Genomic DNA, 27,959 nt, shown 5'->3' with positions numbered 1-27,959 from the left:
GAGGATTGACAAAGAACCACCGTAGCTCTGCAGTTAAAGGGTTTTGTGGTGATAACCATGAACTGATTCAGTAAGTTTGCACTCAACTACTAGTGATTTTATCCTTGCTCTGCTCACGGTGCCTCATAAATGTAACCTATGATAGCATATGGAAAATCAGTGTTTGTTGAACTGTTATTAAAACATTTTATATCATTTTAAACAAAGGCATCCCACAGGGCATCAAAACCATGGAGGAACCATGATCTGACCAGGCAGAACAGAGCTTGAGTGCTGACTTAGCCATGTACCATGGGTAAGCAGAGCACTCACCTAGCCACAGAATGAGCTGTTGTGAGGTTAAATAAAATCCATACCTGGAACCCCAGGCACGGACCTGGCCAGGGCATGGCTTCTACATGACTCAGTGTCCACTTTTCTTCCTTTAACAATATCAAAAGAACGAACATTTGTAGAACTAATATAATATGTAAAATGTTTTCAAATAAAGAAGGAATTGATATAGTGATACTTAAGTAGTACTGTTTGAATCAGAAATTATTATACTTTGAACTGCATTAACTTTCTATGATTTAGAAGCAATTCAGACAAAGCCTTTCTAGAGCCTACCACATTGTACCAGGCAAGTTCTGATTTGGTTTCTTATTGGCTGTGCTACCAGGACCAAGTCATGCAGTTCCTCAGTTTTCTGTCTTTAATATGTGGATCGTGCCTGCTTTCAGGTTTGAGTGCATCAGATAAAAGTCACTGTCCCGGGAAATACTAATATTTTTATTTAGATGAGAGTATGTATTCAAAGCACAAGTCTTCTACATTATGAATTTTCCTTATTAACATTCAGCTACAGTTTGTGCAAAAATATGTATTTCTCTTCCCAATTAGAAGTCCTTTTTTCATTTTGTGAAAACAGAAGAATTATTTCATTTCTCCATAAACATTTTCTATAAATGGAGGATTCTATAAATGGCTTTACGTTTCACACCGGGACACTCTTTTTTCTTTTTCCATAACTTTGAAGAATGTGGTCTCTAAACTTAATTAATTCCATTACTCTCCTTTAGTATTCATTGTAAGAGTGCCTTGACTTCTCCTAAATTTCATTCAAGAAAACTTCTAAAGATTGAGGCTAGGCTCTAAACACCGGAAGTGTGTTGCCTCCTGAGATGTCGTCCATATTTTCACTTGCTGTCTCATCTGCACAGCCCTCGACTTGAAAGCTGACCTACTGCGTGCTACACGCACATTGACAGTTGTGTGGGACACCGTGTGTACTAACATGAGATAATAGATGTGGAAGGACTTGGAAAGGTTAGAAGCTCTAGATGCATTAAGTTATTATTATATAAACATGTGTGCAGCGTTTATTTATTAGGTGTATAAAGACGGGAACATTTCAGAATTTCTGAGTTAATGTATCCAATTTAGAATCACAGGCTCAGAAAGCTATGTTTTTAGCATAATAGGAAACCCATTGTTTAGTGTGTTTACATCACTACTGTCAGTGGTTTAAAAAAATGCTATTAGAACTAAACTTAATTTTGTTTCTCGCATATTCATTTAAGACAATTTGAGGCAGGATATTGCTTTTATCAGGATAAAAGCAAACAATAACCACAATATCTGAAAAGCCCTCTATTTCAAGACAGGTATTTTTAAGATTGGTTTAAATGGAAGACAAGTAATTAAACACCACTCTAGGGTTACCTTTTAAAAAATATAAAAATATCTGCCAACAAATGAACTTAATATGTGGAATGGACATTAAATTTATCTTCCTTTAATTCTCAGCACTGGTTTTCCAAGTTAAGCAAAGCATTTCCAAACATCTGTTGAGCAAACCGTAAGAAGGCAAAACCCCGATGACTCACTGCAGCCAGCCACCCAGGGCGGAAGGTTTCTGGCCCATGGCAGGAGCGCTGACCACCCTGTGGGGCTCAGATAAACCGGGAGCCGGAGAATTTGTCTGGGGATTCTCTTTTAACTGCATTTTCCTTTCTTTTAGGAACAAAAAAGAAACTCTGAAGATGGACTTCAGTGATTTGGGGGGAAACAGACTGGTGAGGCATGCGGTAACCAAACTACAGTAAGCCTCCAGGGAGAAGCCCCTTGGGAAAGACCCGCTGGGCTGGGCTCCGGGACAGACAGATGGGGCGAAACCAGCTGCTTGTTTACTGGGATTTTAATTGCTAATACAAGTCTGCAGGCAGACTCAACCTTACTGGCTAAATATGTAACTTCCAGGAAGAATGTGGTCTAGAGAGAATATGATAGGTTTTTAAAAAGTAATGAATTTTAAAAATTGTTATAGCAAATGACCCCCCCCCCCCCAAATAAAAAGGAAAAATAAGAAAAAACCATCAGTGGTTAAATGGTAGAAAAGTCCATTAAATGAAACTGTTCAACAACAAAACTACAGAACATTTAATATCTTGACAGGGTAAAGCTTTGAAATGGCACTATTTTAAAGAGGTACACAAGTGTTCATTTCTCCATGATTCTTTGGCATTTCCGGGAGAGGACACACTGTTAAAGCAAACAAATAAAAGGCTGTGATTAACACAACCTCGAGCTGTACTCCCAGAATCCCTTGCTCCTATTGATCAGATTCCTGTAGTGCCATCTCCAATTTCTCTGCAGCAAAAGTGCTGTATCGAACAGACGGACCTTAGAAAGTATTTAATAAGCCCCCGGTTGCTGACAGAGGCTTGTGTTTGCAATCAGTCATTTGATCACCGTGAGCAGGACACGTGAGCTGAATAAGCACATTCACACAGACCCTCCACAGCTCTCCACATCCCACCCACTGCTTCTGGGCCTCTCTCACCTGGCCAGGTACAAGTTCATTCAATTTTCTCAAGGGCAAGACAATTCCTGAAAGCGGTGCATTCTGACTGGAGTGACAAGAAAAAGATCAAAACCATACAAAAAGGCACTATTGCCTTGGCTTGTGAATCTCATGAAAAAAGTAAGGGAGCAATCTTGCTAGAGTACCTCCCTCCAAGTGTTCATACAGAGGAGGAACAGTAATGAATTTCCTCTTTGAAAAAAAACTGTACTATGTAGGGAAATCTCATAAATTTTATGAGCAGCTAGCTGAGATAGGCGATTCTGTTCCTGAAGTCAATAGTAGCTAATGTTCGTCAATGCCGTCCTTCCTCACCCAGCCAAGAGAAGGGTTCAGCAAAGGCCCCATTTGTATTAATACATAAAGATGACATGGTGCAAGGTCAAAATGGACCATGCCTCTGAAACGCTGTCTTCAGAGAGATTTAAACACAAATGTGATCTACAGATTCTAACAAGTAGCAGGAAATGGATAAACAGCTTGAGGAAAAAGAGCTCTGCAGACTCCTTATTTAAAAACCAGTGGAAACAGTAATAAGAATTAAAAGACCCTAAACAAGAGAGAAAGGGAAAAATTATTCTTTTCTTGTCTCTCCTGCATTTTCCATCTAGCTTCCGTAAAGGATTCTCCAGAATCCCAACACTGCCATTCCTCGCACAAAGAACTCAGAACAATTCACAATTCATAGAGTTAAAAGGAGATGCAATATATCAGGCCCTTTCTTCCGGGGATATTTGCAGGCAGAATAGCCATGGTTTCCAGAACATTCTCTTCACATTTTTCTTTTGTGAGTGGCAGTATAGAATGTTTACGAAAAGCTTTTGAAAACAGAATCTCACCAAACAGCTGAGAAAAAATATTTAACAACCAAGGCGAAGCAATTACAGCCAAATTTTCACCTCGAGATTCTCATCTTAGGTGTGGGAGGCAGAGGGAAGCCTCTTAACACATCAGTCTGAACCTAGAATGAGATGAGAAGAGTTGAATCTGCCAATGGTTGTCAACAAATCCATACCTTTGTGTCTCAGGGCTAACCGGCCGGGCTAGTCGTCCACCTGAATGCGCTTTTTTACAAACAGTGCCACTGTCTGGTTAGGGCTGACTCAAGTTTCTGAGCAGCCATCTGAGGACAGGCCAGATGTGGTCGTCCACACCAAGAACACAGAAAGGTCTCAATGGGGCAGATCTCTCTTTTCAGTTATTTGTGTCAGGCAGCACCATCATTTTCAGCTACCCAAGGTGACAACATGAGATGCTGCAACTGGTCCCAACAAGTACAATTCCATGCAGATGTGTAAATTTGGGAGGAAATTCACATTACTGGAGTTAACACTTTCCCCCAAGTTCTGCCCCGTCATCCAGCCAATTTACATTTTATAATCTAGACGTTTATTATTCATTTTCATTATGATTTGATTCTTGCACAGTAATTATTCCCTCTAGGGCAAAGACTGTCTGGATGCAATGAGATCGTACATAACGTCTCCAGTAAGAATGAAAAACAGGGATCTGCATATACTTTCCGTTCTCAGAAAGGTCTGTTTCAGTCCAGGTCAAGTGAGCAGGGAATGAATAGAAGTCATGGCATAAAAGGTAAAATTCCAGTCGGCGTGGACAGTAGGCATCGTTAGCTGTCGTTCAATATTAGAATGCATTACTGGATATGGGTGAAAGGCAAGAATGTCACAGAGGCTTGCAGACACCTTACCTGAGCCATCTGCCTCTCCAGCTTTGATCGGGGAATATCGTCAAAGTAGTTTTCATTTCTTCTCCTCCTTGCATCGCCCTGCATGATAATGTGAGGAACGTCTAGGGAGCCACCAGTGGTGTAAGTGCTTTGGCTAAGTGATGGAGACAACTGAGGAGGAGTGTGATTACCACTGGGTTCCTGAATGGAAATACATCATGAAGTAAATACCACATTTTGGTTTTTGTTGTTGTTTTTTGTTTTTTTTTTTGCAGCTAACCTTTGATTGCAAAATTGTGAAATACCAACAAGCCAAACTGCAGGGTGTGGAGACTCCCATTTGGATCAACTGCCAAGAAATGGAGGGCATGCCACCATTTTATGAATGGCACAGTCTAGTCAATATTTTTTCCCCTTAAGTCTTTAAGTCAAAGGTTTAAAGAATAAAGAATCAGGCAACTTAGTACAGTGGGGGATCTCAGGGGAGAGGACACCCACGTTGGGCAACCTGGACACTATCATGTGTGTTTACAAGGGAAGGAGCTGTGTTCTCGCCATGGTGGATGCCATGATGAGAAAGCTCACATGGGAATCAGTGGGGCTTGATCCTCCACCAACGAGTGGTCTGGCAGTCAGGTGGTCGGAAGAGGACGCTGTACGGCAACAGCTTATCACACGTACAGACGCAGGGCAATGCATATACGGTAATGGCTTTCAATGGCAAAGATGAGCCAAGCTGGGGAAACTGGTCAGAAGTAAGATAATGAGCTGCAGACAGCTGGGCTCTAGTGTTTGTAAGTAAGAGGAGGATCAGAGGGTGCTGATTCCCAGGCCCCCCCAAAGGTTCTGGACCTCCTTTGACAAATTAAGGTTCTGCAATTTTTCTTGGCGCTCTCTGTTTTTCTCCTACATCTCTCTCTTCTAGGGAGTTAGAGGGATGGGTTCAGAAGGTGGAAAAAAGAGTAGAGTAAGTAGCAGGGAATGACTCCTCTAAACACTCATTTTAGGATGGTTATACTGCTGGTGCCTACACCTTTCTCCCCTTCTGTGTAGCAAAACGAAGGCAACATAATAATCCTTTTCTAGCCTTATTTTCTCCCAATTTATTTAAAGCTTCTCTTATTGAGAGAGAAAAATAGGTCCTATTTCCACTTTCACGATTCCCAGAGCCCTCAACTAGCCTCCAAATGTCCCAGTATATCCCAACTGTCCCCTATAATCACTTTCCCTAAGGGCTCCCCCCTGGAGCCAATCTCCTGCATTTCCTGAAATCTCTGCTCATTTTCTTCCTGAAAACTGAATCAGACTCTTATCCCAACAGCTCCTCTCCCGCCCGACCCTCTGCTGGGCTGACTGTAGTAAGGCTGTTCTGAAATTCACCGAACTTTGTCACCGTGCTGCTTAGGTCTGAGTGCCACGCTGCAGTCATCGTTTCCGATCGTGGCCCTTTCTGACACTTGCAGACAGGGGATCAGAAGCAAGCACAGGACTCAATAAAGAGCACGGAGGTGGGACTCTCCCAACTGCTCGTGCAGATCCCAGCTTTTCTGACGGGTTTTAGAAAAGATCCGGTGGGCCTCACGAAACCCAGAGAGTACTGGCTGCCCCTCCCGCTCCTTCCTGCCTGGTGCCGTCTCTCATTCTCTTCCTCTCTGGTTTTTCCTTCTTGCCTTCCGTCCCTCTCTCCCCCCATCCAGGGTCTCTCTCTCGTTCTGCTATCCCATCACTCTAAAATACAGCTGAAATAGTTTGTTTACGAAACAAAGTCCCAGCTTCTCTAGCCTTAATTTTTAAAGGGGGTCCAGCTGGGAAATATTCATTTCTTAAAAGACAGAAGACCCTAAGGTTAATTTTAAATTGCTCTTCCCTGCACTGTGGCCTCTGATCGATTTTCTTTCCGCGGGTTTGAAGAGCTGGACAGGAAACTCATTTCCTCTCGCCTGGCGTGGACAGGAGCGTGTGATGACAAGAGTGGGAGGGGCTCTTTAAAGGGGGAGGCTTGTCCGATGTCTATCTAAATCTCAAAAATAGATGTATTTAACCAGTCAAGAAAAAAAAAAAAAAAAGTCTGGTCTTGCAGAACACAATTAGGAGTGAGGCTGTTTTTTATACGCATGAGGTATAAGCTATGTGGAAAACAGCCTGCCTTTCTTGATCCACTGCTTCAGTCCTTCTGTTTTATTGCCCAAAATAAATTTTGGGGATAAGAGTGGAGAAAAACAGGAATATATGAACACCCCGAGCACTTACCCTGAGGGTGATGGACCGAGGAGGCTTCTGCGGCGGGTCCTCGTGCAGCCTGTCTCCCAGAGATGCCAAAATACGTTTCCTGTGGCCAATCAAACTGATTTTTAAAACCTGAAAGGAACAGACATTTGGGTTAAATATTTCACTTGAAAAAAATAATTTTTTTTTAAATTTTTTATTTTATTATTATTATTATTTTTTTTCATTTTTCCGAAGTTGGAAACAGGGAGGCAGTCAGACAGACTCCTGCATGTGCCCGACCGGGATCCACCCGGCATGCCCACCAGGGGGCGATGTTCTGCCCCTCTGGGGCGTCGCTCTGTCGCATCCAGAGCCATTCTAGCGCCTGAGGCAGAGGCCACAGAGCCATCCCCAGCGCCCAGGCCATCTTTGCTCCAATGGAGCCTCGGCTGCGGGAGGGGAAGAGAGAGACAGGGAGAGGAAGGAGAGGGGAAGGGTGGAGAAGCAGATGGGCGCTTCTCCTGTGTGCCCTGGCCGGGAATCGAACCCAGGACTCCTGCACGTCAGGCCAATGCTCTACCGCTGAGCAAACCGGCCAAGGCAAAAAAAATAATTTTTACATGTCCTCAAAGATGACGGAACACAGATATTTGTGCAAAGCTACCTCTGCACCGTGACAGACCTGTGACATCGGTGCACGACCCTTTGAGTCCGGAAAGATAGAAATAACGTGGAGGAAGTCTCGCGTGGCAGGGAAGGGGGCAGAGACAGTGCCCCTCTGCAAAGGGTGCCCAGAGCCCCATTCTCCACCCAGCAGCCGTGAGACCTTTCACAGGCACTAGTCAAGCCTTCCCCCCCTCCCAGCCCAACTCCCCCACAGCTCACTGCTGCTCTGAGGATGGAGCCTGAGTCCTGACCCGGCCTCAAGGCCCACAGGGCCGGTGGCCCGCTGTCCATCTCTGTGCCCCGCCCCCCCGCTGTCCATCTCTGTGCCCCCCCCTGTCCGTCTCCGGGCCCCGCCTCTCTCCCCTCCACTCAGGATGCTCAGCCACACTGGCCTTCTCTGTCCCCTGAACGGCCCTCCCATATACATTCTCACCTTGGGGCCTCCACCCGTTTCCCATCAGCCTAGAATGTGCCCTGAGATTGTGCCACGACACCTTCTCATCTCTGCGGACACTGCTCCGGTGTTGTCACTTCACAAAGGCCTCCCCACATCACCTCAGTAAAAGCAACATGCCCTCAACCCCATCACACTCAGCCCGGGGTTCCTCTTCTTATTGTTCCCCGAAACAACTTCATTACCTGGGGAGTGTTTGCCCCTCTCCCCGGACTGAGCTTCCTGAGAGCATGGCGTACTGCGTCTTTACTGCTCATTTCTCCAACTCCTACAGCAACGCCTGAAACCACAGGGCTCAATGGCTAGGAAAGAGTGACTGTTAAACCCTGTGAGTAGTACGAACGTTCATGTACATCCTCGTGCCCCCTGACAATCCAGAGTACAATCGTACAAAAATTTTTCTTTTAAAAATGTGTAAGGCAATATTTAAAAAAGGCAAATGTATGTTCTTCTTGTTTCCATAAACTGGTTATCAAACAAACATGATTTTAAGTTAATAGAACTGTAACTGGAACTAATTTTGTTTTTTGGAAGAAAAAAAATCTCACTCCTGGGGGTCAGCAAGCCTGAAAAAAACTCACTCCTCAAAGAGTTAAGAAAGACAAAAGTTGCAACGCTGGAGTTTAATCAAGCATGCCCACTTGGGGGGGCTCACCGTCTCCCTAAGATGGGAATTTCAGTCTGACAGTGCTGCAAAGGGCACCTTGGAGAAGAGATGCCAAAGGGAACCAAAATTTGAAAGAAGCCCCTGTCCCTATCCTTCCGGAGAGGTTCCTCTTGCTTTACAGATAAGGAGACAGAGGTTCAGAGTGGTTAAGTTGCCTTTCCTAGAGCTAGGATGAGGCAACTCTGGGATCTGAATCAGGTTGGCTGATTTCAAAGCTTGTTCTGCCCCCAAGGTAAACTGCAAAGTTTGGGCAGATCTCCGAATATTAATACAGCATATAAATGCATTCATGAGAAATGTATCTACCCCTTCCCTGCCCATGTGCCATGGTAATAACTCTTTTTTGGGGTACTAGTTCCTTAAATATACTTATTACCCATTGTATATAAACGATTTAATTTTTTTCCTCTCTTTTCAAGTCTTAAAGGGGAGGGGTAAGCATAACTTTAGGCATTTCATCCTATGCTACCTTGAATTTTTATTTGCCTGTTTGTCAGTTAGCTTATTGACTTTTATGCCTAAATGTATTTAAACTAGCATTTAAATTCGAACGTCCACATGCACCTCATCCCGATGATTTTATACACCTTCCTTCTCCTAATCTTTGCGTTTTGTTATCCTTGAGGAGGCAGAGCCTCTTTCACACATCATTTTACTTCACATTCTCTGCTCCATCTCCTACCTGAGCACAACTGCTGAAGGTGTGCTGAAAAAACTGCTCCCGATATTCCGGGTATAAGTGAACCATGGCTTTACATTTCAGCAGATACTATTTTCTGGTTTTAGTCCCCCCTCATTTTAAAAAGATTTTATTTATTGATTTTACACAGAGAGGAAAAGGGGAGCAAGAAGTATCAACTCATAGTTGCTTCACTTCAGTTGTTCATTGCTTGCTTGCTTGTTGTTTGTTGTATGTGCCTCGACCTTGGGCAAGCCCAGGGTTTCGAACTGGTGACCTCAGCATTCCAAGTTGATGCATATCCACTGCGCCACCATAGGCCAGGCACAACCCCCCTTTTAAATGCCCCTTTTAAGCACTTCTGATTTCTCGGTGGCCTTTTAGCTGCAGGAGGAATAACTGGGGACAAAAATGTATACTGACTGTAAAATCTCTTAATTTTATGATAGCTGATAGTCCAAAGCCCTTTAATCTTGGAAAGATGGTTTGAAGGATTTCTCTCTGAATTCCTTATCTTAGAGTTGTCCGCGCAGAAGCCCAGCTGCCATCCTTCTGCCCGCTCATGTCACCCTGTGTTATCTTCCTGCATTTGTATTAGTCAGCGTGGCATTTCGCTACCTGGAAGGGCTTGGCGGTTTTTGCAAATCTGGAATTTCACCACAAACTCCCTCTTTCTGATGATTTACAATACGCTAAATAACTGTGGTCCCGATGCTGTTTACGTGCAGGCAGCACTGTTTATATGATCCACAGAAATTGCTTTCTTTCCCCTAAGCATCAAGATCAGAGAATTCCTTCATTTCAGGAAACTACAACATTAGCCTTTTCAAATGTGTTTCATAAGCCTAAAAACACAACATTGTCTTATTCCCTTTTATTCTTACTCTCGATTACTCTGCCAAAGGCTTCTACTGGGTATAAATTCCTTCCATAAAATCCCCGCTGCCTTTCTCCCACTAGGTAAATGGATCTGATGCTGATGGTGCTACCCTGGGCTCCTATCCTAGGTCTTGCTAAGAAATGCTTTTCATAGTAATGTAGACATCCAGAATTATTTTGACAAATAGTGGACACTGAACAACAAATAATTTGTACAAGACCAAACTAGTGTGCCCTCCACTGCTGCTTCTGGTTGACTCTCTCACAACTCAATTGTGGGCAAATGACCTGATTCGTCTGGTCTCCGTTTTCTCACCTGTAAAGTGAGAAAGTTAAGACCAATCTCAAACGTAGTTGGGATGATGAAGAATGCAATTGTGAGAATAACAGCACAGTGCCAGGCACAGAGGAGGTGCAAGCTCCAGGGTGTGCTTATTCCAGCTAGTGGACCCAGAGCATGAGCAGAAATCCTGACCCAGAAAAACAGAGGCTTGGTGGTCTTCATCGTTGATCATGCCCAACAAATTCGCTGGTGCAATGCACGAAGAGATGTGGCTAACCTTGGCCAAGCTCTCATTGAAGTGATATGTACTGATAAGAATGGATCTATTTTCTAGCTATTAGTTTAACACTAGACCTAATCTAAAAGAATGTATGCTATTCTTCCATGCACACCATTTGATTTCTGACAGGAGGTAAGTTGAGATTTTCATTGGAACTCTACTGCTGTCCCCTCCACAGAACTACCCAGATGAGGATGGATGGATGGATGGATGGATGGACAGAATGAAAAAATTAACTCAGAGTAATGATTCAAATCAAGAACACTTGAGAAATTCTTATTTATTAGAAATGATCCTATATCACAGAAGATAATAACTGCTACTTATTGAAAACTTGCTATGTTCTACCTCTATGTTCTCATTGTGCTAGAAACTGTGCCAAGTGCATTATATATGTGCATAAACCTCTCGTTTAATCTTTAAATAACATTATCATTTCCATTTTAGAAATGCAGAGCCTGACTCAGGAATACTGAGGACTTGTCTGTGCTCACGTCGCTAACGGGCACCACGGCTCGGACGTGCACCTGACGCTCAGCTGCTCTTCCGCACTCACCGTGTTCTTCTTCTCGGTATTAACCTCGACGCCCTATCTACACAATTGTTTACACTGTTACGATGCATCTTAAGATGGTACTTTCTATTCTGGGTTGTCATGTTCAAAACATTTATGTTGGGTCTTGACCAGATGAAAAACATTAAAATAATACAGCTTCAGTTTTGCTGAGGCTTACAGCAGTGTTAAAGCCAGGCCAAAAGAGCTCGGGCCGGTACCTTACAGAATTCCCTGTGAAGTGCAGACAGGTATCTCCTTTTCAAAAGTTCGCTTTATGCTACTTCGCTTTCACGACAGACCTACATTAGTTCCTGTTGTTGCTAACTCAAAGAAATCCAAAGAAGATTTTTACTTTTACTTGAAAAGGTGAGCACTGAAAATAGCGTTCAGTGTTTGCTTTGCAGGGAGCTGTTACAGAGGCAGCACGCACCCCGAGCGGTGAGGGTGGTCCCTCCAAGCTCCTTCCTGGGACTCACACTCAGCATCTTGGCATCAGTCCTGTAGCTGTGAACCGTGTGAACATCTATGCTTTAGCTCCATTTATTTTGTGCATCTATTAGCAAGGTGTGTCCTAAGAGGGTTTCTTTTTTGCTTTTAGCCACATAGGCTTAAAAAGGTTTCACAGGAATGCTCGGATAGTGGGGGAACCTGTATAGAAAAAGAACAGGAAGTTCTCACCAACACAGGATTCAACCCAAGTTGGCTGATAGTGGAGGGCAGGGAGAATAATATTTGATTTCAAAACTCCCAAGTCAACAGTATGAAATCCATTCAGCAAGACAATAACAGACAGCACTCCAAGGAAAGTCAAGTCCAAAGGCAACTGTGTTTGCCTTCAATGAGATCAGCTTAACATCTGATCACCATTGTAAGTGATAGGGAGGTAGTGAAATCCTACCACTCTAGGCACCCACTGATCGCCAGTCAGTTTACAAACAGTTTTCAAAAAGCCAGAGCCATGGTTACTGTGGTAGAGAAAAATTCTGTACAGTGTTCATTGCCGTTTGGCTGAAAGTTAACTGCATGGATAAGAAACCCAATGGGAATAAAAGGTAAAGTGATGGTCATATATTGGTGGGTTAGTGATTCTAAGATATCGACACAATTCACTTCAACTCAAAAAACAATACTGAGTTTCTGCCACAAATTATTTGAAGAATTCAAAGAAAAAACTTGGAGAGACTGGACACAAATAACTTCACTGTTACACCATTAACTAAGAAAGAATTATTATACACATGAGCATAAGAATGTGGTTCTAACTGCCCAGTTCCAACAGGTAAGAAATAAGTTATGGCATGTTTTCTGAATGGTTTTTACTACAAGTATCATGTGAAAGGCAGGGAATGCTCCTGAAGCAACATGGCCAGCCACACACTGGTATCTACTCTCAGAGTAGTAGCTACCGCTACAAGTTTTCTCTCATGTCAATTAAACAGGAGAACTTCAGAAACCCCATTGCAAATCCCGGCAACAGTAGAGTGACGGAGCCGAGTGACGATGCCGAGTGACGATGCTGTCATGTTATGCCACTGTCATTGATGTTTCTGGGTTTAGCTGTAGGAATTCTGCTAGACCATACCCTGGCATTACCCTGGCACTGAATAGCTCACATCAGAATATATGTCACAGCAACACTGAAAGTCATTGTGCTTAGACTTTTTCTTCCTTTTAAAATTTAATGTGCTATAAATTAAACATGTTAAATTTAAGGTGATGTAAGTTAAACATACTTTTTTTCTTCATCTGCTTTTTAAAAATTAAACAATGTCTCGATTACAAGAACAATACTACTTTCCCATGGTAGAGACAGAAAAGCAAATAAGAGAATAAGGTATCCATAAGCTACTTGTATTTGGTATATTTCCTTTCATTTTGTCCCCGTGATTGTGTTTCGTAGTGGCCATAATGCAAGTACAATTTTCACCCAATATTAAAGCTAAAAAACTTTCCTACATATTCAACTCTCAGTAGACATTTTAAGTAACTCCACATTACCATATTTATCGCTTTAAGAGAAACATGTTATAATTCACTAACCATTCCCCTTATTGTTTGAAATTTAGTTTGTATTCTTTCCTGGATGTCAAACATTCCAAGTCCTTAAAAAGAATCCTATCTTCCTACAATTTCCATCTTCATTGCTGTGTTTGTACAGGCATGATATGCAAAACGAAAACCGCAAGGATGCGCGTCTCGGAGAGAAGTCCTGTAGCGACAGTCTGTCTCCATGTTCTGCATGAAATCTCAATCTAGTTATTGCCGACTGGACCAAGTCCTCCAGGGAAAATGGCAAATGCACATAATCCTCCTCGATGTCACATTTTGCATTTGTTATATTTTGGGGTTCAGGTTTAGCTGACAGACGTAAAATAACACATGTAGCTGGAATCCTCCAGAGATTACACATGCAGCATAGCTGAGCACACGGGCGGGTCTGGTTATCCTGGTGCATCCTTTCCATTTCTGGGTTTGCATCTGGGGAGAGATTTTCATTTTGTTTTTATGTAAATGGTCTTTAGGATGAAACAGCTTCGCCTGCATTTGGAATCCCCCTTCCATTTTAAGGGGGTAGACTGTCTCCCCCTTTCCCTTTCTAGATACTCGCCAACGAAGGACAGCAGCTCTCGTACAAGTCTAGAGAGATCGTCCTCCTTCAGAGCGGTCTCTTCCAACAAAACTGCAAGTGTCCTGAGGATTTCTGGTGGTCTGGAATGACCAGACTGGACACGGAGATGGAAGCTTACCTGCCTTGTTCTCATCTGCAGAACTAAAATTGCAGTTAAATGGGAAGGATTTTCCCCTCCCTGGTTATAATTTCTAAACCCTTTCCACCTGAGAGCATCTAGGCACAAGTGCCCAGTGTCATATAATCTCCACTCCCACAGTTCCAGAAATCCTTGTTTGAAATGGCATCTGACTTCCCACTGTGACATTTTCTCTCTTAGTCTTTGGTTGTAATAATCCGTGTCTGGCAGTGGTATGGTGGATAGAAGGATCTCTGATAGAAGCAGGAGGTCATGATATTTGTTTTCTCCTTTTGCTCTTCTTTTAGCTAAGTGATCTTTAATACCTTTGTGTTGTGATGTTGACAGGTCAATGATAATCTCACTCAACAAACATTTATCAAATGTCTTTCACATCTAACCACCATGCTATGCAATTTGTGAGCTATAAAGAAGAAGTGCTCAGTCCTCCAGGGCTCTCAATCCAGTAGTTGGAAAAATATTTTTCAAATGTAAGTGTTTATGTTTCTATCTATTATGTATCCATCCATTCATCCACCCACCCACACATCCATCCACCTAACATCCATCCATCTATCTAAATATCTATGTCTACACAGCCTTCCAAGACTAAAAGAGATTTCTATAGATTGAATATGAATGACTAGGAAGCTGCTCTGGAAATTATAAAGCACTGAACGAAGCTATTCTTTCTCTCTTAAATATAACAGAAACTTAAAACTTTCTTACTCTATCCTTGAATAACCCTAACTGCAAAATTTTGAATATTATCTTGGTTATTTAAATGTGCTATTTTATAGATATCTCTGGATAGATTTTAGATCAAGAACTGTGCCTTCTACTTCTCCAGCCCTCTTTCTTATTATCTAAAATTTCTTTAACTGCAGCCCATCTCCTCCATGTCTTCAATGTGCCATGTACACCTCTTTGGCCCACATGTTCAACACCTGTGCATAGTCTAGAATATCTTTGTCCCCCTTTTCATTAGACTCTTGCAAGCATCAAATCAAGATCCACCTACAGCCTTCCTTGCTCACCTCGGATTACAGCAGCTTCTTTCTCTGAATTTCTCTAGAATTGAACCAGACCGTTAGCTCTGGAAGGTCACACACATAGGGTCACTGCATCATAGCGCCCCCCGCAGCATCAAGCACACAAGGACACCTTTGAGGGGCATCCCTGAAATCTCGGCTCTCTCTCCTTACACAGAGACAACAAATGAAGGAGGGGAGATGTCTCTAAAGGCGAAGGGGAGAGGAAGAGAACACCCATATCCCATTTCTTTCCCTTTCTACTCTCAACAGTCTCCTATTCCTTCTGAGCTTGGGCACCTTAATTCCTTTACACAGTCTTGCTGTGCATGATGTACAACTTCCTTACCTCCCACCATCTGTGATCCTTCCCTTCGCCTCTAACACTTCATCTAAGGGGGAAAAAAAATCACGCTAACTAGATTTTCCAAATTTTCTCTTCCTTCTGCCACGACCTTTCAAAGAAACTGCTATTAAATAATCAGCAAATAATAGTTCGTATGACAGATGTCATCAAAATGCAACTGTGTTAACCTGTGGGAAAGTGAAGAGGTTCCAAGTTATAGAGCTGAAAAGAGAGCAAAGGACAGTGAGAATGAATGAGGGAGTGGGGGCAGGTGGATGCGAAGTTTTCTGTGTACAGTCTGTTTCAATAAACAGGAAATACTAATTATGAGGAAATGAGAAAATCCTTGCCTGGAAAGAGAGACCCTAATGGTATAATTGCCTCTGAGCATTCAAGGGTTCTGGAGGTAGAAAGCTTCTTTTGTAATCAAGGAGAATCTTGGGTTTATTTGTAAAGCTCTCTGAATTACCTCTTGATGAAGGTACTCATTTTCTGATTATATTTTCACATAAACATTACTCCAGAAGATTAAAGAAAAATACAAACAAACCAACCAATCATGTCCTAACCAATTTCCCTGTAAGTTACTTTTAAATACAGCTTGCTGCAAATTTGGTTTTCATAGGAACTATTCAGTCTCTTGCTATATAACCCAGCCATTGGGTTTATGGAAGGAAAATTTTGTTACAAAGGAAAAATGGAAATTATGTGTGATATCCCATATATGAAGTTATTCTTAGAGATGTGATGACGGGGTCACAGCAGTGGAAATCTGCAAATCTCTTCGCAGTATTATTAATACATAAAAATGCTCTGCAGCCTAAGAAGTAGGGGAGCCTTGGTTCTGCTTATATTTTGCTAACCATTCAGGATATTTACGGCTATTGAGGGTATTTTTCAACTTATTTCCTTTCAGTTTTTGACATCACAAGACTTAGGATCTGTGAGCTTGTATGGCCAATGCTCTCAGTAATGTAAATAAAATTATATTTAACAAAGTTCATTACTGACACATGCCCATATAATTTAAATTAAACTGAGATATGCAAAATACGGCAATATACACATACTTGCAAGGAGAAGCTTTAAGACAAACTGAATCTCAGGAGACAATCCTGGGTAGGCGAGGGTCTGATTATCCAGTGTTTGGAGCCTAAATGGTCTCCTTTCCTGCTTTAGTGCTGCTCCATCTTGCTCCTGAGCTTCCTTATGGCACAAAGCGCCCCCAGCAGAGGGTAGAAGAGGGACAGAGGCAATGAATCCTAACAAGTCAATTCTGGCTTTTTTTGTGTGTGGTTTTTTTGGTCAGTAGCTCTGATAAAAGAATGTGGTGTGGGAGGAGGTAAAAAACCTCTCTAAAGCTAGCTAAAATCAAGGTTAAAAAATGCATCTATGGATTTCACTTAGTCCAGCAAGCTACTACTGCTCTTTAGAATCAGGTGTTTAGCATATTTTGGCCAGTGTGTGGAGGGAGAAGGGATGCTAAGGACTTAAGAAAGTATTTCCAAGGAAAGCAGATGTTGCTGTTAGTGCCAAGGACAGGTTCAAGAAGAGGAAGCAGGGCGACAGTGGGGGACAGATTTCTGCCACGCCCCCTCTTCCTCCGCTGTTCCCCGACCCTCCCCGGCTAGGCGCCCCCTTCTCTTTTGTAAAATCACGTAACAGAATAAAACTGGGACTCATTATATACCCATTAGAATGGCTAAAATGCCAAGTGGTGGTGAGGACGTGGAGAAACTGGAACCCTCATGTTGCTAGTAGGAATGGAAAAATGGTCATTTACTTTTTGGAGAATTGCCAATATCTCACATTATGATTCAGTTTCTTACCATACGACCCAACAAATCCACTCCTAGGCAGAAACCCAAGAGAAATGAAAACACACATCCACACAAAGATCTGTAAATGAGTGTTCAAACAGCATTACTCATAAGAGATGAAAACTTGGGAACCATCCAAATGTCCCATCAGTTGGTGAACAGATAAGTAAAATGCAGTCTATTCTGTGAGATGGAACACTACGCAATAATAAAAGGGCATGGACTGCAGCTGCACGCTACAGCAGGGACAAAGCCAGGCACGTAAGATTACGTGTTTGTGTGATCTCACTTATATGCTGCCTCTAGAAACTCTAAAACTGTATCTAGAGAAAGCAGGTCAGATGAGTGGTCGCCCAGGTTAGGTTACCCAGGATGGGAATGGGAGTGAAGATTGACTGCAGTGGCCCCTGGGGAACTTTTCAGGGTGATGGAAATGTTCTAAAACTGGACTACACAGATGGCTGGACAATTGTACATATTTACTAAAACTCATCAACAGATTGGACATCTCGATATACTCTGCTCTCGTCAATTAATTCGACACCACTGAGGAACAAGAGTCTTCTCTGCAGGCACAGTGATTAAGAGCAGGGCTCAGTGCCGGGGTGCCTCGGGTGTGAGCCTTGACTCTGACACTCATTATATATGACCGGGGTCAATTATTGAACCTGAGTTTCATCTAACTCACCCAAAATAACGGGGTAAAAAACTAGTGCGTCCACTAGTACCGCGTTGGGATTAAATGAGATACATGAAAAGCACTTAGCACGGTGCCTGACATGAAATGAGTCTCAATAAATGGGAACCCGTTTAGTGTTTCGAGCCCCGTGTTCTGCACTGGCAGGGCTGAGCCCACTGCTGGAACAAGGTCAGCTCATCAAGGCCGCATCAATGCCACAACCTGAGACGCTCTGGCCACTGGCCAGAGAGCCTTCGCTCTGGCAACAACCCCTGTGCCACCAGTCACTCCTTTTTCAAACTTCAGTAGTCTCACTCAAAATAAGTTTTTGCTGCACTATATTAATTTTCTTTTTTATTTTTTGACAGGGTTATTAGTAATGAGGTTGACAGACCAGGAGAATGCCATAGATAGAGCCTTTGATTCCTATAAAGCACTTAATGAAGTCTTTCATGATCTATCAGAGAGGGGCTCACGAGAGACCAATTAAGGGGAATCACAGCTGACACCTAAGAGGCTGGATGGACGCTGCGCGGCAGGCTGCAGGAGGACCACTGGCTGAGTGCTACAGGGCTCTGCCCCTGGGTCCTGCATCTTTCTATTAATGGCATCACTGTAGACAGAAGAGGGACGTTTATCAGATTTTTCAATGACATAAAGCTGTGAAAGATATTGACTACAGTAATAGGCCAAAGCGAAATTCAAAATTCCCTCCACAGACTGAAAGGCCATGCACGCCAACATAAAAAAATGCAAATTTAAGAGGGAGAAACCTAATGCCCTTACATTAAGGCTCTGAAAGAAATCAACTGTGCAAGTTCAAAATGGGAGAAGATAGGGCTCTGCCATAGTTCAAAGAAATATCTGAGTTTTTCGTTGGACACAAGAAAAAGTTCAGTGGAAAGAGCACAGGACTAAGGGTCAGAAGGGGAAGGGAACACACACGTGTAAAAGGACCTTTCAAAACAAATAATCTCATACACCTTCCCATTCAGTCCCAAAGATTGGTGATTATCTCTAACATAGAAATGAGTAAACTGAGACTCAGTAATCTTAGAATCCTGCCAAAGTTGGTGACAAAGCCAGGACCTGAGTCTAGTTCTTTTCTTTCTTTTCTTTTTCCTTTTTTTTCCAAGTGAGAGGAGGGGAGATCGAGAGACAGATTCTCACATGTGCCCTGACCAGGATCCACCTGGCAAACCCCCTCTGGAGTCAATGCTTTGCCCATCTGGGGACATGCTCAAAACCAAGCTATTTTCAGTGCTTAAGCTAGAGGCTCCATGGAGCCATCCTCAGGGTCCAGGGCCAACTTGCTCCAACCAATCGAGCCATGGCTGTGGGAGGAAAAGAGAGAGAGAGATGGGTAGAGGGGAGGGTAGAGAAGCAGATGGTTGCTTCTTCTGTGTGCCCTGACCAGGAATTTAACCTGGGACTTCCACATGCTGGGCTGATGCTCTACCACTGAGGCAACTGGCCAGGGCTCTGAGTCCAGTTCTGACACCCAAAATTCATGCTCTTTATATTCATTGTACCCTGCTGCCATTTCTCTCCCACTGATGCTGTGAGGCTCCAGCGAGACAATTTTAATGGAAGGACCTAGCAAGGTGTCTGGCTCACATCCTCTGTTCACAAGTGGTTGGATTGCTCCCAGAGACTCATTTAGCTCTAACACTGTGTGCTCCTAGCTAACCGACTGGTACTTTGCTTATTATAGTAAGAGACCTACAGTTTATTCTAAGTCTTTCCAAGTTTATCCATGAATACAACTATCACAGAAATATTTCTGTCCAATTTATTAATATTCCTTTTACTCTTCCACCATTATTCTAAAATGCATAATTCCAGAAGAGAAAGTTCTGGCCAGGAAGAAGGTAGTGGAAAAGTTGAGGGCAATCTGAAATCGCTGTCAGTCAGTAATGATTCCAGATAATGAGAACTTTTTTTTCTTCAATTAAGGTAATTTGCAAAGGCTGCATTAGTGGTTTAATGCTGCATATTTACATGATAAAACCTCAATTATCTTTAGATAATAAGGTGGTGTGCTGAGCAACCTTTGTATAATGATATGCATGTAGGACATACAAAATTTTCACTTAATTGAATGATTTAATTAGTCTATTCTATGGTTAAACACTTCTTTCCTCATTGTTGTAGGAGGTCTTACTAAATTTCTTCTCAAATATATACATATATTGTATACAAAATGGTTTATATGTATTACATGACACTTGGAATTCTTCCTAAATATGTATATGTTTAGAAATATAATATAGAAATATTTATATAAAATATGTATATATGTAGAAAGACTTTCAAATAGTATATAGTGCATAACATATATTCCTCCCAGTTATATAATATATATAACCAATATACAATATTTAAATGTTTAAGAATTTTAAATATTATACATGATACATAGTCTATATTTATAATCTCTATATATCTAATATATACACATAAACACATTTTCCCCACTCCTGCAGAAAGAAGTGCAGCTTATCAATGGTCCTTTTACTCTTCCTTGGATATCGGAACCCTGCCTGGTGTCTGAGCCACGCTCTGTGAAGAGCGTTAGTCCCTGCGCCACCGTGCTGCTGCTGAAGGTGGCTGGGAAAGGCACACTGGCCCCAGCAGCATCCCAGAAGGTTTTGTTCTTTTTTATAAATACTTTGGAGCAGTTGTTTGTCATTGTCTCTTGCATTAAAAACAAGAGCTGACAACATTAACTATGTAGAAGTTCCAGTCAATGGAAGGGTTATTGTAAAAAACAAAAACAAAATTCTTTTTCAGGGGAGGTGAGCTTCTTTTAATTTTCTCTCCTTCCTTGTCTTCACCTAGGCTAGCCACGATTCACAAAGCTGGAGGATGGAGAGTCACTAAGAAGATGCAGTCACTCTCTGTGGATGGTGCTGGTCCGTTCCCCGATCCTGGCACGAAGAGGGATGGCCACGGTGAGTGTGCCAGGCTGCCCTGTGCAGTAAATGAGCTAAGCAGCTCTGCTGTAGACGGTCTTACACGGATACGGGAGGAAGGAATGTTTCGGGGGATGGAAGATTATTCAAGGGCCAGAGCACTTGATCTGTGATAAAGTGGGACACTCCCTTAATGTTTTATCTGATTTTTATGTTACAGAGCCAGAGAGAAACAGAGAGAGGGACAGATAGGGGCAGACAGACAGGAAGGGAGATGAGAAGCATCAATTCTTCGTTGTGGCACCTTAGTTGTTCATCGACTGCTTTCTCTTATGTGTCTGACCAAGGAGCTACAGCAGAGCAAGTGACCCCTTGCTCAAGCCAGCCACCTTGGGCTCAAGCTGGTGAGCCTTGCTCAAACCAGATGAGCCCGTGCTCTAGCTGGTGACCTCGGGGTTTTAAACCTGGGTCCTCCGCATCCCAGTCCGATGCTCTATCCACTGCGCCACCACCCGGTCAGGCTCCCTTCAGGTTTTTTTTTTTTTTTTTTTAATTTTTTATTTATTCATTATAGAGAGGAGAGGGAGAGACAAAGAGAGAGAAGGGGGGGAGGAGCTGGAAGCATCAACTCCCATATGTGCCTTGACCAGGCAAGCCCAGGGCTTCGAACCGGCGACCTCAGCATTTCCAGGTCGATGCTTTATCCACTGCACCACCACAGGTCAGGCTCCCTTCAGGTTTTAAAGGCATATAAGCTTTGCCTTCTTTTTGGAATAGCCTTCATCTATTCCCTATCTGGTTAACTCTACTCATCTTTCAGTAATTCAAGACCAAGTTGAATTATTCCATTTGTCAAAGATGAAACTTCTACCGCCATCCGCCATCCACTGCCACCTATCACACTGCGTTAGAGCCGGGGGCCTACATGTTTCTTTCTCCAGACCACGATCCTCTAGTGAACACGTGAAAACCAAGACTTATCTTTTTTTTTTTTTTTTTTCCATTTTTCCGAAGCTGGAAACGGGGAGGCAGTCAGACAGACTCCCGCATGAGCCCGACCAGGATCCAACCAGCACGCCCAGCAGGGGGCGATGCTCTGCCCATCTGGGGTGTCACTCTGTTGCATCCAGAGCCATTCTAGCACCTGAGGCAGAGGCCACAGAGCCATCCCCAGCGGCCGGGCCATCTTTGCTCCAATGGACCCTCACTGCGGGAGGGGAAGAGAGAGACAGAGAGGAAGGAGAGGGGGAGGGGTGGAGAAGCAAATGGGCGCCTCTCCTGTGTGCCCTGGCCGGGAATCGAACCCGGGACTCCTGCACGCCAGGCCGACGCTCTACCGCTGAGCCAACCGGCCAAGACTTATCTATTTAGATTCCTAGCACGTAGCTTATTAGAAGGTGGCTGAACACTAAACCCAAGCAGACTGAAACAAAGATATCTCCAAAAAATAGCAGCCTTCTGAATGACAGTATCAAATGAGTCATGCTCCAACAACAACAAAAATCTACTTAGCACACTGCATGGAAAAATGAAGTATACTTACTTTCTATCAGGTTTGCAAGCTTGTTGATGAAATTCATGGGCTCAAAACAAAAAAGTGAAACAAAGAGAATGCTTTCCCAAAGGCAGATGCTAAACTATCATATGGAAAAGTAATATTCCCTACTGGCCAATGCAATTCAATATAATCTACAGGGCACCAATGAAAACCAACCAATAAACAATGTTTTAGTATTGGTAGAAAACGGAGTTTAATATGCAACTGTCACTAAACTAAAACATACATATGATGTCATTTGTACAGGGAGAAATTCATTTTTACTTCAAGATAATTGTAATACTAAGCTGGACAGAAAAACGCGTGATTTTATCATTTCTATTGCCCTAGAATGATAAATACTATGAGGACTGTTATTTATTCGTGTAGTGGGCACTTGATATCCATGAAATGCATAATTAACAATAACAATGTCACAGTGTTAGTATCATACTTACTGATTACCTCAATTTTTCCCACCCATGCTTAAATGAAATCTTCCTAGTGTCTGGTTTAATCTTTTGTTGTTGTTTTACAGAGAGAGAGAGAGTCAGAGAGAGGGATAGACAGGGACAGACAGACAGGAACAGAGAGAGATGAGAAGCATCAATCATTAGTTTTTTGTTGTGCGTTGCAACACCTTAGTTGTTCATTGATTACTTTCTCATATGTGCCTTGACCGCGGGCCTTCAGCAGACCGAGTAACCCCTTGCTTGAGCCAGCGACCTTGGGTCCAAGCTAGTGAGCTTTTGCTCAAACCAGATAAGCCCTGCGCTCAAGCTGGTGAACTCGGCGTCTTGAACCTGGGTCCTCGGCATCCCAGTCCAATGCTCTATCCACTGCACCACCGCCTGGTCAGGCTGGTTTAATCTTTATGGGATTCAAGTAGTATGTGGAGAAACAAAAGAGATGAAGAATTTAAAGGCCAAAATTTATACTTTCAATATTTAAAAAAATGATTATTTGCCAATTAGAAGTATTTTTATTAATCTCAACTTTTGAAGGAATTTACTAATATTATCTCAGCCCAGAGGCCTCGATGCTGAATCTTGTATTTCAGTTCCTTGAGATGAAAGTTGCTTCCCTTCCCCCAGCATTTCTTGTTTTTATTTAGGTTTAATCTCTTCTCTCATCAAGGTTCATAAAAAATGATATTTATGTTTCATGAACATGGACAGAATGTGTTGAAGGTTCCCTGTGGAAAAACCATGAGCCGAGGTGAAAATCATTGCAAAATTTTTAGCTCTTTAACTGCAGTGACTTTCAGAGAAATGTCGCATATGAGAAATGCTAATTAAGGAACCTGGGAGAAAAGAGAGGCTTTCAAACACAACATTTAAAAAAAACAAGTGTTATTAACATGGCGGTTTTATGAAGCAGGTGAATTTTATATAAGTACGGCTTATTTTTTGTTTCCTAAAAAAAGACAGCATTAGGGAAAACCAAAAACTGAATAACTTAAATTGTGAATTTGAGAGAAAAAAATTTGCATCTAGCTAGGGATTTAACATGCAACTTTTCAAACATTTCCCCCTATTTTATAATGATTTACAGGACTACTCACAAAATCTCTAGGCAAGATGCCAAAAAAGTTTATTTTCATTTTAAAATAGAAGTGCCACATTCACTTATGAGGATGTTTACAGGGAGAAAGGTTTTTTATAAAACATTTATTTCAATAATAAAAGGGTATAAATTCAAATGTTTAAACATAGAATTTGAATTTATTCCTTGGAATGGCCTCCCGGCTAACATCTTATCTACATACAAGGTCAAACAGATGGATATCTCCAGGTAATCTGAACTGACCGCCAAGTAATTTACTGGAGAGCAGGAGGGTCTGAGTTGATCATTGAAACAACACAACAAATGGGCTTTGTCTGATCAGTTCAGTTTACTCAATGATGAAATAATCATCATGCACGCAGGATATTTACTTGGCTTCCAAAGGCGACAGACACCCCTACAACATACTATTTATAAGTCTATCTCAAATAAAGAATAATCAATTTCCCGAGGCTCAGCATTCGGCATGTTTTGTAGCTCATGTCTTCGCTGAATCACCTCTCAGGACGTGGAGGAGCATCTCGCTGCCATGCTTCCTGATCTACTCTCACACTCCTCAGAGCTGGGGACTTCTGGGAAGATGGATAATTGGGGTATAAAAGATCAGAAACTATGAGTGCCTGGTCTACTGCTAGCAAATACTCCTTTCCAAGTGTTTAATGGATCTTTGATTAAAATTTAGGCAAAATGCTTCCTTTGGAGGCTATTTGCCACATAATGTAGGTGACTGAGACCCCGGAGATAACATCAAAGGGGGGAAAAGAGATTCTCTCCCATTCCTGCCAATACTTCCACCTTCCCAGCACCCAGGCCCACCAGACCTGACCCTGCCCTGAACCAGGGTACAACATGATAACTAGGCACAGAGTTCTAGTACTTCTGTTACTTAAAGCGCAACTCACTGAAGGAAGAAAGCTTAAGGAACCACAGCACGTTTTATAGAAGTTGGTCACTGTGCCCTTAACAGGATTGTTAACAGTCCTAAGTTAAGGACCCCCATAATGCAGCCCGTTGTACACAGTGATTCATCAGCAAATACACATCCAGGATGACTCTGTCAGTGATGCTGGGTTGCTCAGGGGCATATGGAAATGAACGGGACAGAATTATTGCCCTGAGGAACTTCTGTTCTAGTGAGGAAGACGAGGAACTCCTAGGCACAGCGACAGCTACTCCAAGGTAGGAACCGGTTTACTGTTATGGAGCTGCAGGGTAAGGAGTGATGACCTTAGTCTGGGGGAGTTACAGATGGCTTCACGGGCAAGAGACGGGCTTTCAGGGAGGAGCAGGAGTTTTCCAGATACAGGTCTAAGGGAAGAGTCTTCCAGGCAGAGAAAATATCGTGTCCAAAAGCACAGAGGTGTGCAAGCACAGGAGAATATGACATATCCGTTTATGGTTTTAAATTTTTATTTATGTTCCTATTTCATTTCGGCAAGTAAGAACTGTATGTGTGAGTGGTAGGAAGCTCTGAAGGTGGGTGAAGGCCAGGTTCAAGGGCGTTCTAAAGGAATTTGGCCTTCCAACTTAATTGAATTAGACAACACATGTGAAGTGCTTCCAACATTTCACATATAGTGCATACTCAGTAAACGAGGCCTGTCTTTATTATTTGCAGATCTCCTGGAAACCTCCCAAGTTTTAAGGAAGAAAAATGAGATCAGAGTTGATGAGTTCAGCAAACAGGATTGCTTATCGCAATAATTTTGATGCCACTGTCGAGAATGATTTGGAGATACTGTCCACAGATCAGTAAATTAAAATAATTCAAGTGAGTGAGGATGACAGCCAGGAATTAAGTCTTGTTCACCACTGTCTTCCCAGAGTTCAGCGTAGTGGCTGCACACAGTAGGTACTCAATAAATAGTCATCAAATGAATAAGTGAATGGCAATGAGAGGAAGGAGCAGATCTGAGAAAGGGCAGGGATGGTGAGTATTGCATGTCGGTGGTAAAGGGGAGGGAGAATTTTTTCTTTTTTTGTGACAGAGACAAAGACAGAGAGAGAGACAGAAAGGAAGGGAGAGAGATGAGAAGCATCAATTCTTCGTTGTGGCACTTTAGTTGTTCATTGGTTGCTTTCTCATATGTGCCTTGACGGGGTGGGGGTGGGGTTACTGCTTGTTGAGCAAGTGTGAGTGACCCCTTGCTCAAACCAGCGACCTTGGGTCCAAGCTGGTGAGCTGTGCTCAAACCAGATGAGCCCGCGCTCAAGCTGGCGACCTCAGGGTCCCAGTCTGATGATCTATCCACTGCGCCACCTCCTGGACAGGTAAGGGAGGATTTTTAAGGATGACTCCAGGAAATTGGTCTTGGGAGAATGGTGCTGCAGAAAGGAGGGGAAGAGGCTGGTGGTGTGGGCGGAGGGCGACGATGCTCTGTGATTACTACTTTCCATGCAACTGCTGGGTTCACCTTCTCCTGAGTGTTGAGAAAAAGTGACCAAGGGAGGGCAAAGGACTCTCACACAGGCACTGAGCTGGGTATATTCCTTGTTACCTTATTTAATCCCCACAAGCTGTCTATGAGTTTGGTATTGGTGTCCTTGTTTAAGGTGGGGAAACTGGGGCTTAAGATGACAAATTAATTAGGTGGCAGAGCCCAGATTAAAAACACACACATCTTGGCCCTGGCCGGGTTGGCTTAGTGGTAGAGCGTCGGCCTGGCATGCAGAAGTCCCGGGTTCGATTCCTGGCCAGGGCACACAGGAGAAGCATCCATTTGTTTCTCCACCCCTCCCCCTCTCCTTCCTCTCTGTCTCTCTCTTCCCCTCCTGCAGCCGAGGCTCCATTGGAGCAAAGATGGCCCAGGCACTGGGGATGGCTCCTTGGCCTCTGCCCCAGACGCTAGAGTGGCTCTGGTCGCAACAGAGCGACGCCCCAGAGGGGCAGAGCATCGCCCCCTGGTGGGCAGAGCGTCGCCCCCTGGTGGGCGTGCCAGGTGGATCCCAGTCGGGCGCATGCGGGAGTCTGTCTTTCCCCATTTCCAGCTTCAGAAAAATACAAAAAACAAAAACAAAAACAAAAAAACCACACACACATCTTTCTGCCACAAAGCCTGTGCTTTTATCACCTCACTATATCGCCTCCCTTGTTGAGAAGAACATTAGGAATAAGATATATTCCCAATGCAGAAAGCTTGTGTCTGGAGAGGGAGGTATTTTGTAAAGAAACCAAAGCATAACTTCTGTTAACTTTTGCCTCATTAATACTCTGAACATGTCTTCCTGTTCACACAGAGTTATTATAAGGAACCAAAAAAGATGTGAGAATCTTCTGAAGATTATAAAGCATTCTATAAAAACAATTCTACTGTTTTCAATCCTTTTTTCAAGGAGGCTTGGTTCTGAATAAAGCTAAACTCATACCACTGTGTCTGCAAAACTCCCTCAGGGACTGAGCTGGTGACCGCTGAGTGGGATGTGCTTTCTCCTGTGCTGGCAAAGCCTCTGAACACCATGGAGGGCTGTGCAGAGTGTGACGTCTCCTGGTCCCATCCCAATGTTAGCAGACTGAGGAGAGGCTGCACCACATTCCTGTGGTAGCCACAGTGCCTAGCACTGAATGACATGACCATACATCATTAAAACTTAGGAACAGTCTTCCCTCTTCCCTTCAAAGGACTGGTCTCAGCTCAGATGCATCATCAGAGAGGCCTTTTTTTAAGCAGGTCCTTCCTGTGACTCCCACTTACTACATTGTTCACTTATCACAGGATTCTTTTATAATCACGTATCTGCTCGTTGGCTTACTGGTTGCCTCCCTCTCAAACTAGAATGTAGGCCCCATGAGGGCGGGGAACACGTCTACGTGGCTCAGCCACGCACCTAGCATGGGCCTGGCATGTTGTAGGATATGAGAACCTATGTGTTGGTTTCATGAACAAGTGATGCTAACCCTGAGATGGCGAGACAAGCGACAGCAAAGCAGCGGGCACTCAGCCCCTAGGAGGTGCTATTTCAGTCAGGCTTAGTTGTGATCTGGGTCCAGGAATGGGACAGTGGGTTGGCTCATGTGTGCACTGAGGCCACCTCTCTGGTCTCATCAGCAAGACATGCCAACCAAATGAAGTGACTAGTCCACATACAAGCCCCCTAGGAGAAGCATGTAAGCATC

At 43.1% G+C, this 27,959-nt stretch overlaps 1 protein-coding gene across 7 annotated transcripts in view; it reads right to left on the bottom strand.

Annotated features, from left to right (window-relative positions):
• Positions 1–27,959, bottom strand: part of ANKS1B (ankyrin repeat and sterile alpha motif domain containing 1B) — a 1,043,795-nt gene that overhangs the window by 77,964 nt on the left and 937,872 nt on the right. For all 7 annotated transcript variants that reach the window (XM_066357188.1, XM_066357179.1, XM_066357202.1 and 4 more), the window contains 2 exons: positions 6,783–6,890; positions 4,554–4,733 (listed from right to left, as the gene is read on the bottom strand). In XM_066357188.1, coding sequence (XP_066213285.1) covers positions 4,554–4,733; positions 6,783–6,890 — 288 coding nt within the window. The remainder of the gene's footprint in view (positions 1–4,553; positions 4,734–6,782; positions 6,891–27,959) is intronic.

The sequence above is a fragment of the Saccopteryx leptura genome, chromosome 1 (genome assembly GCF_036850995.1).
Source record: "Saccopteryx leptura isolate mSacLep1 chromosome 1, mSacLep1_pri_phased_curated, whole genome shotgun sequence".
In the NCBI taxonomy this organism is placed as follows: domain Eukaryota; kingdom Metazoa; phylum Chordata; class Mammalia; order Chiroptera; family Emballonuridae; genus Saccopteryx; species Saccopteryx leptura.
This window is presented reverse-complemented; position numbering and strand designations above follow the sequence as displayed.